General features: G+C 46.4%; 5 protein-coding genes across 5 annotated transcripts; 3 read left to right on the forward strand and 2 right to left on the reverse strand.

Annotated features, from left to right (window-relative positions):
* Positions 1-304: 304 nt before the first annotated feature.
* On the forward strand, positions 305-1,459 carry TRIVIDRAFT_58297 (uncharacterized protein; the record flags this gene model as incomplete). The annotated part of the gene is made up of 3 exons (XM_014098332.1): positions 305-928; positions 965-1,228; positions 1,292-1,459. The coding sequence occupies 3 exons, from the start codon at positions 305-307 to the stop codon at positions 1,457-1,459; spliced, it is 1,056 nt and encodes a 351-aa protein (XP_013953807.1).
* Positions 1,460-1,804: 345 nt separating this feature from the next.
* On the reverse strand, positions 1,805-3,715 carry TRIVIDRAFT_203716 (uncharacterized protein; the record flags this gene model as incomplete). Its single annotated transcript, XM_014098333.1, has 5 exons — positions 1,805-1,829; positions 2,305-2,971; positions 3,023-3,387; positions 3,496-3,515; positions 3,614-3,715. The coding sequence occupies 5 exons, from the start codon at positions 3,713-3,715 to the stop codon at positions 1,805-1,807; spliced, it is 1,179 nt and encodes a 392-aa protein (XP_013953808.1).
* Positions 3,716-4,408: 693 nt separating this feature from the next.
* On the forward strand, positions 4,409-7,226 carry TRIVIDRAFT_46365 (uncharacterized protein; the record flags this gene model as incomplete). Its single annotated transcript, XM_014098334.1, has 3 exons — positions 4,409-4,512; positions 4,613-6,547; positions 6,605-7,226. 3 exons carry the CDS (start codon positions 4,409-4,411, stop codon positions 7,224-7,226), a joined length of 2,661 nt encoding a protein of 886 aa, XP_013953809.1.
* Positions 7,227-9,470: 2,244 nt separating this feature from the next.
* Positions 9,471-10,640, forward strand: TRIVIDRAFT_156740 (uncharacterized protein; the record flags this gene model as incomplete). Its single annotated transcript, XM_014098335.1, has 1 exon — positions 9,471-10,640. One exon carries the CDS (start codon positions 9,471-9,473, stop codon positions 10,638-10,640), a length of 1,170 nt encoding a protein of 389 aa, XP_013953810.1.
* An 87-nt stretch (positions 10,641-10,727) lies between these two features.
* Positions 10,728-11,252, reverse strand: TRIVIDRAFT_46142 (uncharacterized protein; the record flags this gene model as incomplete). The annotated part of the gene is made up of 1 exon (XM_014098336.1): positions 10,728-11,252. The coding sequence occupies one exon, from the start codon at positions 11,250-11,252 to the stop codon at positions 10,728-10,730; it is 525 nt and encodes a 174-aa protein (XP_013953811.1).
* Between the last annotated feature and the right edge of the window lie 1,630 nt (positions 11,253-12,882).

Consider the following 12,882-nt stretch of genomic DNA (forward strand, 5'->3'; position numbering starts at 1 on the left):
TCGCGTAGTTCGTCTACGATGATCTGGAATCATTTCCAAAGGCAAGATTCGATAGCAGAAAAAAGCAACGGGGACCCGGGCCGCGGGAGCTAGAATCGTCCTCCGGCAGTGGGGCCGTGGGAAACGGACTTAGCGGCATTAGGTGTGCTCTTGGTTAACGAAGTAGACGAGAGTCCCCAACATAAAGCATAGGAGTTCTTGTTTTCTGTCGAATTTTTGCCTGGAAAATAGAATTGGTTGGTTGGATATATCTAAAGGACTGTGGTATAACAAAAGCGGGAAAAAATCCAGTCAATAGAGTAAAATGCCTTCAGCAACAACACACCCGGAGTTTGGCCCTCACACAACGGCCCTGGCTGTAGCCGCTGCTTTTCCATCAGTCATCTCAGGCAAAACTATTCTTATCACAGGCGTTAACCTTAAGGGCCTCGGCTACGCTACCGCCGAAGCTTTTGCATCTCAAAACGCCGAACTCATCATCCTAGCCGGTCGAACCCCCGCCAAGCTGCAGGAGTGTGCTGATGCTCTAGCCAAAGAATATCCCAACACCAAGACCCGCGTGCTTGAGCTCGATCTAAACTCGCAAAAGGGTGCCAGAGCGGCCGCTTCAACGCTAAATGGATGGACTGACGTACCCGCCATTGACATCCTGGTCAACAATGCGGGCATCATGAACGTGCCCACACGCCAGCTCAACGAGGACGGCATAGAGCGGCATTTCGCGACAAACCACGTTGGCCACTTTCTCTTTACGAGCTTGATTATTCCAAAGTTGATTGCGGCCGCTCAGAAGCCCGGTGCCGTAAAGGGGGCCACTCGCGTCGTCAACGTCTCTTCCTTTGGCGCCAACTATAGCCCTATTCGCTTTAGCGACATCAACTGGGAAAAAGCCAATGGGACATTGCCACTAGCTGAGCAACCTGACTACGTCGGAATTACTCGACTATGGCCTGTTGAAGTGGAGGCTCTCAAGGCTGACAGCTATAACTCAATGGGCGCTTATGGGCAGTCCAAGACGGCAAACGTTCTGCTTAGCCTGGGTCTGAACGAGCGCCTGTATGAAAAGTATGGTATACTGAGCTTCGCTGTACACCCTGGATCAATCGTCACGGAACTCGGCCGAGAGGTTCCCGCAGAGGACTACAAGGCGAGAATTGAGTCCTTTAAAAAGAAGGGCATGGTCTTCAAGAAGCTAGGCGAGGGCGCCAGCACAACCTTGGTAGCTGCTGTAGACCCTGCATTAACGCTGCCGGCAAAGAGGTCACTTGCAAGTGAGGGGGATCTTGCGAAGACCGGCCCTGAGATTAAAGGCGAAGATGGAGAATGGGAAGGCAGGGGTGTGTATTTGAGCGACTGCCAGATTCATGAGAGTACCAAAGTGTGGTACACCAGTTGGAGCGAGGGAGAGAAGCTGTGGGCTAAGAGTGAGGAGCTTGTGGGAGAAAAGTTCGCGTTCTAAGTGCGATTAGATGCTTGGTGGCAATTTTGTGCACCATCTCTTTACGGAGAGTGTATCTATATACGAATTGCTACATAGAGTTCTTATATGAACTATCATATATGTTAGCGAAGACTGCTTCCCTGACCAAAATATAAAATTCGAATTCTAGAGCCGCCATGCAACAATCCGAACTCCTAGCATCACAGTTTACACTATATTAGCTCCCGTACTTAAGACAAGAACCCCTACGAGATCCAAAATCGGAAATAAGCGGCCGCTTGGAACTCTCTCGCGATCCGGAGTTAGTTTATTGGCGGGTCATTTACTAAAATTGAAGTATATGTCATGATTGGGTAATTAATACTACGGGGATATCTCTTTGGAAGAACTGTATGGCGTCTTTATAAACAGCATTGCGGGTATTAGATACACCAGGACTCTTGTACAAAAGGACTGTTATATAACTTGGTATAGTGCATCCAGATACATGGCTGAGCCGTAGATATACTCAAAATTTCATCTCCAAAGTCCAGTATTCTGTAAACTTTTCAAATACACACTGATTAAACTAGTTAAGAAAAGTGATTGTTGATTATATTTCTCATCATCTATTCATCATTAGGCGGCCTACCAACATCTACGCTATGCCGCAGCTATGTGGTATAATGATTGATCACAAAGTGTAGCAAGCAAGAAGCGAGAAGATTGCCCATTCCACAGTATTCAAGACCAAAATAAGTATTGGTTCTTCCAGAGTCGACTGAATGCCAGCTCTGAGACTACCAAGATAGTTTATTAAGAACAGAATGGATTCTTCGACAGTTAGAAAGGCTTCATAATGATGGAAATATGAGTTAACGTACCGTTTTAGGCCTTCTTGGACTATAACAGGGTCATGTGAATAGACCAACCGAAACCAGCCAGCTTCAAGAGCGTGCTCTTCACCGGGATGAAGGAAAACTCCCCCATCAAGCAGTTTTTGAGCCAGGGCAAACTCTCGCTCGGATTTAGAGAGGCTAGAGCTCTCAGGTGGAAGATAAGGAGATAAATCGATCCAAAGAAAGAGGCCAGCATTTGTGCCACGCAAGTATTTCACACCTATACGAGATAACTCAGTCGTGGTCAACCGGAAAGCCTCGGAAATCCGGCTCTGTGCCGTTTCTAGAAACTTTCTGCACCACCCCCTGTCCTCAAGCATGGCACTTGCTATAGCTACTGACATGCCAGAGGGACTATGAAAGCGGATAATGCTTGTGAATCCTTTCTGGAGGGCGGCGTTGCGGGTAATTAGCGCTCCCACTCGCAAGCCAGCGGATCCAAAATCTTTGGCCATGCCATATTCGACGTGAACAAGATCTTGATCAATAATTCCTGTTGGATCAATGGAGAGTACGGACGTAAAGGGATACGTGTCAGGCTCTCCTGATTCGAAGACAGTAGAAGCATAGACCTCATCGCTGATAAAGTGTATGCGATACTTCTGACAAAACGCCATTAGAGCAATGAGAGTTTCTCTTGGATAACACCGTCCTATTAGAGTGTCAGTAGACGTATTTCTTCTCCCGGTAGCGGTGTATGTACCAAGAGGGTTATGTGGATTCACAATAAGGAGGGCTTTGATCTTGGTTCCCGCTGCGTTTGATTCAAGCAGCTTCTCCTCCAGATACTTGACAACTTCTGGTTTAAAGCAATTTTCCGCGTTGGAATCGGCCCAAACTATTGGCATCTCTGCTTTGTTACCAAAGTCCAGCTCGAACCGTCCGTAACATGGGCGGCTGAGAAGGATGCCATCGCCTGGATCTCCCAGGCTAAAAGCCAAAATCTCGTGAAGTGCCGTCGCAGTTCCAGTTGCCAATATATCATTTCCTGTGAGAGGTTTGAACGGATGAAAATACTCATTAAGGTGCGTTGCTAGAGCTTTTGGGAAACGTTGTCCACCTGCGGTACTGTATCCATACATAAAAGCAGCCCCTGGAATGTGCACATTCTATGCTGCCTTAGCATGAGGATATCATATTGGGTTATCAGCTGTAAGTTGAGGCTATTATACTCACAGCGGAATTTGCAAACTGCTCTAATTCATTGGTAACAAGAGCCTGGTGCAAATATTAGCTTAGTGAAGCTGTTGTTGAGCGAAAGACTTGCATTTTCTGCAGTTGCAAATGAGATGACCCCATCTGGGCTTGCTACTGGATCGTACTTCTGGAACCGAGGAGTGTGTCTCCAAGGTGCATCAAGATCAGCAGATGTTCGAGAAATTCGTTGAGACAACATTGTATGTAGTTGAATTAGTTTCTACATGACCGCCTAAAGATGAGCGGTTCTTGCGCCTGTTTTATAGATTTGCTTTTGCAAGGGAACAGCATTTCTATTTCTTCGCGGTGATTGCGCCGATTACCAAGTTCTTTATCATAAATGTCCTGATTCACAAGTCATAATAGTATAACAATGATCTTGCGTGAATTCGCTGAATGTTCGTATTGTCAAGCCGAAGCTAAATATGACAAAATTCGAGTCCTGGCGAAAATGTGGTGTCCTTCTGTATCACGACATCGTTTTCATCCTTATCGAACCAGTCATCAGACAGAATTCAGCTCAAATGTGCTCATATGGTAGCAAGAGGGCGTATTCGATGGTAGTGAGAGGGCGCAGTCAAGGATTTCAAGATTCATGGTCGACAATGCCAGGTTTTTGACGTGAAATTCGGCTCGGCTCCGGCTTCGGCTTCGGCTCGAAACTCAGACTTCCTATACACGAATCGAACATCAACACACAAGTGGTAGATGTAGAGTATGTGTGAATGGATGTACTGGCCTACTGTTCAATTGAATATAAAATAGCAAAGAATACATTTTATTTTTACTTGGCCTTCCTCCCTAATTCTGTTACTGACTGACGCCAATTTGCCATTGTTGGCAGCAAATTGACTGCTGAATATTTTGCTATTATCATCTCTGAAACTGAGCCATGGCTGTTAGAGACATATTACCTGAGTCCCTCAAGCCATCACATTATAATGTGCTTATCACCGATCTCGATTACAATACATGGACTTATAAAGGACTTGTAGAGTAAGGCGTCCAGACTTGAATCTCAAGTATAAGACAAGAGCATAATTGCACCTCTGCTACCGAAACAACATAATCATTACAGAGCTAATATAAATAACAGGATCGATGGCCATTTCGCTTCATCTACAGATAAAATTGTTCTTAATGCCTTGGATATCGAGATTGACAGAGCAACCCTCTCCCTTGACTCTCTGACATCTGAAGCCATATCTATTACACATGACGATCATGCACAGGAATCGACTATTGCTTTCAACCAAGTTGCCTCTAATGGCAGCACAGCAAAGTTGACGGTGGAATTTGCTGGCAATATTCGCAATGATATGACTGGCTTCTACCGATCTAAATACACACCCGTGGCTACCCCTGCCGCTGCCTCTGCCCTTGCTGCCGATTCATGTTACTATATGCTCAGCACCCAATTCGAACCCGGATGTGCACGAAGGGCGCTGCCTTGTTTCGATGAACCAAATCTCAAATCCACTTTCGATCTGTCGATTGAAATACCCAGTGATCAAGTTGCACTCAGTAATATGCCCGTCAAGAAGATCAGCCCCGTGCCCGACAAACAAAACCGAGTGATTGTGGCCTTTGAACGCACTCCCACAATGAGCACCTACTTACTTGCATGGGCGATTGGCGACTTTGAATATGCCGAAGCTTTTACCAATCGTCTATACTCTGGTCATCAGCTGCCTGTTCGGGTTTACACAACTCGGGGATTAAAGCACCAAACCCAATGGGCCTTGCAACTTGCACCCAAGTTCATCGACTATTTCAGCGAGATCTTTGGAATCGACTACCCTCTTCCCAAGTCAGATATTCTCGCAGTTCACGAGTTTTCCAGTGGTGCTATGGAGAACTGGGGTCTGGTCACATATCGCGTCAGCGCAATCTTATTTGATGAGCAAAGCTCCGAAGAACGATTCCGAGATCGCATCGCGTATGTCGTGGCTCATGAACTCGCTCATCAGTGGTTCGGCGACTTGGTTACTATGGATTGGTGGGATGATCTATGGCTCAACGAGGGGTTCGCTACCTGGACGGGATTTCTAGCTGTTGATCACGTCCATCCAGAGTGGGAGTTTTGGACTCGATTTGTCAATGAAGCGATGCAATCAGCATTCGAGGCAGATGCCATTCGTGCGTCACATCCAATCCAGGTACAGGTGGGCAATGTTGCAGCCGTCTCACAGCTTTTCGACCTCATCAGCTACCGCAAGGGCGCGTCTATTATTCGCATGCTTGCAAATCATGTAGGGTTAAAGACGTTTTTGGATGGCATATCGATATACGTCAGACGACACGCATATCGCAATGCCGTCACGGACGACTTATGGCACGCCCTATCCGAAGTTTCCAAAGTGGACGTGAGCGAGTTTGTGCGACCGTGGATTCAGAACATGGGCTTCCCAGTTGTATCGATAGAGGAGAATGGTAGCCAAGTCACCTTGAAACAAAGCAGGTTTCTTTCGACGGGAGATGTAAAGCCCGAGGACGACACAACTATCTGGTGGCTGCCGCTTTCTCTAGAGCGTGTCCCTGGTAGCCAAGACGCATTGAGCACGATTCTGACTAAGAAAGAAGATGTTTTCGACGTCAACCAGGAATTTTACAAGATCAACGCCAATGCCGTGGGATTTTACAAGGTCAATTATCCTCCCGAGCGCCTCTCTGTCATGGCCTGTCAGCTGAATCGGCTCAGCACCGAGGACAAGATATTTACAATCAGCTCAACTGCTGATATGGCTTTTGTCGGCTACAGCAGCACAACAGAGATGTTGGATTTCTTGAAAGCTTTTGGAAACGAGACACACTATCGGGTAATTAAACAAGCTTTAGACTCAGTCAATGTGGTCCGCTCTATTTTTTACCATGATGAAGTAATCAAGAAAGGGCTGGATAATTTTATTCTTCGGCTCATTGAGAACAACCTCGCTTTGTGCGGATGGGACAGTCGAGTAGGCGAGGACTATAACACAACATTAACTCGAAGCCAGCTGCTTCTCGCAGCGGGAGTGAGCGGCCATCCAAGGTGAGCAATGAAGTCTATCCGCTTGTTCACGCAGTATTCAGTCTGACACCTTCACAGTATCTTGGCAGAAGCAAACCGCCAGTTCACAGCCTACAGGACTGATCCTCTCTCCAACCCCATCCCTCCGAATCTCCGAACCATCATATTCCGAGTAGCGGTGGCGAATCATCCAGAAGATTCAGTCCCTTTCCTCGTCAAAGAATGGGAAAATACAGCTACAATAGACGGAAAAGAAATATGCCTTACCGCGCTTGGCCATACAGGTAATTTAGGCCTCGTTGAATCGGAGGTATTGCCTCTGCTCTTCAGTGCGCCTTCGAACTCTGCGGGGTCAACAACAGTGCCTCCCGGTGATATGCAGTTTTTGATGACATCTCTGGCCGACAATCCAGCAACTCGTCAATTACAATGGAATTGGATGAAGACCAACTGGTCCAATTTTGAGACCAAGATTGGCAAGAATTCCACTATTCTAGATCGCCTGGTTGGCGCAACACTTCAGACTTTGACCGATGCCTCAGTATTGCTAGAAATCGATACCTTTTTTGAAGATAAAGATATCACGGCTTTTGCTCGCACGTTGGAAGTAGCCAAAGACAGAATCAGGGGTAGAGCAGGATATTTCTGGAGAGATCATGTCAAGTTGAGGGAGTGGCTAACACTTAATGGCTATGTTTGAGTAGAGCACCAATTAATGTCTGACAGCAAAAGACAACTATGTAGCCAATTTCTGGGCGAATTTTTGAAAGAATAGATGTGCGCATATTAATAGTAATCTCCTATTAAAATGTTCATTTGCCCTGTCTATTAATCACAAAGTCCGGCCAAGTGTTTGGGCCTGCTACACAGAGAGTATCATTGGCGAACATGGAAGTAAAATTCATGCTAGGTAATTATATGACGCTTAGAAGATAACGCCAATGACATCACACGCTGTTCAACGATTGTAAAGTGCTCGAACGGTTCCACATGTCGGAGTGGTATTTTCCCACGCAGTCACTCTAGCCTTCTCGTATGGGTTAAATTGAGCCTTTTCCCGTCCATAGTCTTGCCAGACATGTATAACTGCATGATATGGAGAGACATGTACAACAATGTCTGTCATGCAGACAGTACAGGTCTTATAACCCGTGACATATTCCGGTTGAGGTGGATCTCTCTGAAGATAGTGCAGCCTCAGCGTAAAGATCACATCCATGAGGTACGTGTGTCTGCAAAGTTCTAATATTGCTTCATCGTCTTCCATGACCACGGGTACGTTTTGGAGAAGGGTCCAAGTAGAGAAAACCAGATATCTACCGTCAGCTACCTTGGGGACCGTGGTGATATTAACCCTAACTCCGCCGCTGCTGGAGGAAGTACGGGAATCCGTCATTTCGTGGAATGGTGCGAGGAGTTTGCGAAGATGTCTCTTTTGCCTCCAGTTCTGGCTGGCCAATCGGGCATGTTTGAGTGTGAAGTAGACTTGCAAATTCATCGGGGCACTGGCCATGTCTCCGCCCTCAATTGCCCTCCTTTTGTGCCCAAACATGGCGAAGTCGAGGTCGAAGTATCGGCAAGGATTTCTTCTGGGGTGTGAATTCGATTCCCAGAGCTGAACAATATGCAGTTTGAGACACCTGTGACAGGCCCATTGGTTCGGTAGAGTTCGCGCGTGACAATAGAGGTAATTCCGAGGCTCCGACAGTTCTAAACGCTGAATCCTTCTTAATAGGAAATGACGGTTAACAATGATTCTTAGGGATCTGCAAGTCTGATGGAGGAGTAACTGGCTGTGCAGAGGAAGATATTCTAATATCATTGACACGAGTTCGATTGGCAGTTGTAGCATAGGGCATATCGCGTCTTTGTGGGTTCCTCGTCTGCTGACGAACAGACGATGAAGTGGTTGAATGATATTCATGATGAGCCTCTCGTTTCCCGGCACGCTGAGTATGAATGATGAAGAAAAAAAAAGATGCGAAGAGATGGCTGAGATCGACTTCAGCTACAAATGCTGCAGGCCAAACTTTATCTAACGGTGCGCGTACATTACTTGAGAGCCAGAAGGAACACCTGAAAATGTGGAAGGTTGTATTTTGCACGTGCTAAAGTGTAAATGCAGGCACAAACATGATTTGTAGTTTGATCCAGTGATAAGGCACATAGCCACTTCTATGATCACAAATCACGCCTTCATGGGGAGTAGACGCAATGTTCCGTAGTCATAATATGCCTATCTATGGATAAAGGTGTTACTCTGCGCGCATCTCCACGGCGCTCGGCAAGCGAAATCTTGGAATACACATTTTCTAATACGTGTATATGAAGAAACATGTGAATTCACTGTGCTAATAACGATTTGCTTGCTTCTGAGTGTCGGGGTAAATGTTGGGCATTGAGGATCGAGCTACACTTTGCAGCTCAACCTCTCGAGATTGCAAAACAACGCTCATGAGAAAACTAGAATGCCAGTAAGCCTCTCTAGGATCATACAGCAAATACTGGATGCTGGTATTATAATAGATGTCATCTAGGACATGTAATACTCGATGCTGGCATTATAAAAGCCATAATTCAAGACACGTAATACTATTCGGTGCTGAGATGATAGAAGATATTTTCCGAGACACGTAACACAAAGTCACACTAGGCAAAAGTATTAGAAGAGGGGTATATATAGATATATAAATATTAGTATATGTGCTATTGCAAATAAATTGTATGCAACCTGTGATTGAAGTATAAAATACCGAAACAGAAACCAGCGGTCGTCATCTTAGCTGATTGTATACATCCTCTTCCTAAGAATATTTGCATATAACATTGCGCTAACCAAATCATCTAGAGACAATGTCTGTGTTACTTGCGACGCGTATAGCGATGAAAATTCCTACTCTTTTGCCCCAATGGACGGGTCAACGCATGGCTTTTACTCTACATCATGTGCGGGCTTCAAACACTAGGTCTGCATTACAGACAAGTTCTCAAAATCTCTGCCAAAACTAATGTAGCACCCTGGCACAGCCGTCCCTATATTATTAATAGTAAAGTATACCCTCGAAACGAAGCTACTGTAGAAGAGCACACAATGGGTACTTCCTTGCCTCGATATCTCGACATAAAGGTACACCAGGCAGTCCGCGAACGGGCTTACGATGGAATCACAGTAGTCGGGGCCTACAGTCGATCATATCCTTCAACCATCTTTCAGGGCGAAAAAACAGACAAACCTTTCAACTGGCAGCGACCCACCGCCAGAATTGTCGACAATCATTTATATATCGAGTGTTTTCCGGGATACGATTACGTGGAGCACTATGCTGAGGTCATCGCCAGCTTTCTCGGCATTCAGCAGCGCCAAGGAGGCATGTTGACACCTCCGTCTAAGGTGTCTTTCCAACCGGCCTCCTGCTCCGATACGCAGAACGCGATTAAGGCTACAAATATTCGAGAATTCCCAAAGGGGATTGATACTATTGTTCTGGGCATGGTCCATCGCCTGGAGCGACTCACTGGTTCCGTGGATTGGGCTGGGGACGGCTGCTTTGCGTGGGCGGTGCGCCAATTCAATGGCCGTAAAGTGGCATTCTTGGGGGTTCGACCCGCGTTTTGGGGCGATATCTCAGGAGAAGTCGTACATTATCTTGCATCTCAGTGTGGTGTCCGTGAGGTCCTCTACCTTGGCAAGCTAGGAAGCGTCAAAAAGGGAATAAAGCCAAACACTTGGCTGGCAACTGGAGGACTTTCGTACGTGCGTGGCCAAGCTGTGGAGTGGGAGAACGCCCTTGGAAATTCAGTTGCCCGTCTGGCTCCAGCCTGTACACTTACAGGGAATCACATAACCTTGGGAAGTGTCCTACACGAGACGAGGAATTGGCTCGCAGCATTGCCGAGTTCTGTTGACTTTGTGGACCCCGAGGTGGGAATGATGGGCCAGGCAGCGGTCAGAAGTGGCACCCGGTTCGGGTACCTTCATATCATCTCGGATAATTTGGCCGAGAAGTACAAGGAAGATCTCTCAAATGAGAGGATGCGGAGCGTCCTAACAGGGAGGTCTAAGCTTTATGAAGTCGTTCAGGATGTTTTGGGGCACCATCTCTCTCGGTCTTAGGGATCCATAGAACTTAGAGAACCCAGTTGTCTTCCTTTCATCGTGTTCTGAATCCCTTGGTAGAAACTACATGTAAGCAGTGTATGGTCAGGTCTCGCTAGGTCCATCGCGTCCGAGACTGCTTTCTGAAAACCGATAAATACCACGATAACCTGCAACCTTCTCTTCCAAGCGATGCATCACGATCTGTCCTAGCTTGGCATCTTTGTGAAGAATGATCCCGGCTGGATTCTTTATATCTAGCAACGCACCAAGAGCGCCTTCGTAACCAGCATCCACCACACCTGCTGTGAGTGTGGCGCCGGAGCGCCATAGTGACGACCTGACAAACACTTGACCCATGCAATCCAATGGGACAGAGACGGTCTCATTAAATTCGACAAGATATGCCCCTTGGCGCAGTTTGATGGTCCCGGTTTCTTTGTCAAAACGTAGCTCGGACGTATTGGCAGCCTGTCGATGCAAATTATCGAAGTCGATTGTGGCAGGCGAAGTCCATGTCAAGATACGACGCAAAGAGAGGTCGACTCCACAAGGTTGTAGCTGTTGCGCAGCGGATCGTAGGTTGCGCAATATGCGCTGCTTCACGATTGAAGACCCGCTCAATAGCATTGTGGTTGAGGGTCGTGGCAATCAAAGCCTAGAAGAACAGAGAAATTATGCCGTTGAGTGCGGGTAATGTTATCACCAAGCCGGACAAGCAAATCTAGCCACCTGTGAGGTGTTCAATCCATATAAAATTGCGTCTCGAATTGATGGGTGGTGTTTAGTCGAGCTACTCTGTACGATAAGAAATCCGTGGAGTACAAACGAGTAAATAAAAGTGCTTAGTCACATGATAAAACTCGAGCAATGACATTCCTAGTCGGAGAAGATGTGTATCAACCAGGTCGTGAACGCAGAATATTCCGTAAATACCTCCATGATGATTCAAGTTTCAAGGCAAGGCCTCCTGGTGTGTAGCTGCTGCTGCCAAGCCTGTGATGGCTACCTATGTAGGTACAGATACCTAGCATGGATACTTGTACAATTGCCCGCTATCTGGGGCGTATGCGGATTAGGTCTCGGCCAGCCCTACAGCCAGATAATTTGCCAACCCTTCCATATGGACTATACATATGTATTATAGAATGGAAATTGAGAGCAAACAGACGGGTAGCAGCAAAGATGACAAAAGGAGACATCAATCATCGTGGCGCCGGGCGAATTCTGGGACGAAAACTCTCTCCTAAGCTGACAGATTTTGTACAGACAGAATTGATCAAATGTAAGAATCCTAATCTAAGAGAAGCAATATGAATTGTCATTTTTGTCCCGACTTTGGGGACGGAATTTGACCTCGAACTGGATTACAAAGATGGAAATGCTTGGTTATATATTGAGTGAGAAGCGAAGGAGGGCATATGGCGATGGATCAGGGCCGTGGTAATTTTCCCTGTGCAATATAGTCTATAGTGCGTTCTTTAGAATGGGGAGTAATATTTATATTTCTTTTGCCGCTGGATTATGAGCTGAGATTCCAGCGTAAAAACGAAGCGTCTATAGATGCACTATCGTGACTACAGCCTAATACTATACCAATCAACATGCCCGGATTTATTCAGATCGCTGTAAGATCTAGCGCGCATTAGTAGCCGATTTGGTGCCATCGATCTTTTATTGCTCAAGGTGCTTATCTTAGAAGCAAGGTCATTCTCCTGCGAACCAGCACCTCCCGTTAAAGGCAGTCTCAGAGCCTAAGGGTTCTCCAATGGCCAGTGTCTCTTCCGTAATTTGCCATGAGCTGAAAATAACAAAATAGCCGATAAGTCTCCACTGTGGTTGTTACGTGGCAATCAATGAGAGGCCCGACGCAGCTCATTCGTCAAGACCAGAAGTGGCATCGCAGCCTCGTCTCTTGGCAATTGAGGGGAGAGATCATTGATCACAGACATCCCATGCGGCCAAAGCTCACCTTTAACATTATTTTTCCTCTTATATTTTACAGATTGTTGAATGAGTATCCATTTCGCAAGAATCGTGCCCAACTCGTCATGCACTTATCAATTTGCGTAGCTCTTTTTTATACATGTGGTAATGCCGCAAAAAAAACGCAGGTAAACAGAGCGATCCTTGATATTTGTGCATACGTAAATCCCTCCCACCAAGTACCTATTCCTGCATATGCGGGTGCACATATATTTTATGTCTCAGGTTACGCCACCTCTGACCCGGCGCCGAGCAGCCATTGGATGGTGCCGTA

This window comes from Trichoderma virens, assembly GCF_000170995.1.
Source record: "Trichoderma virens Gv29-8 chromosome Unknown TRIVIscaffold_83, whole genome shotgun sequence".
Taxonomy (NCBI): Eukaryota; Fungi; Ascomycota; class Sordariomycetes; order Hypocreales; family Hypocreaceae; genus Trichoderma; species Trichoderma virens.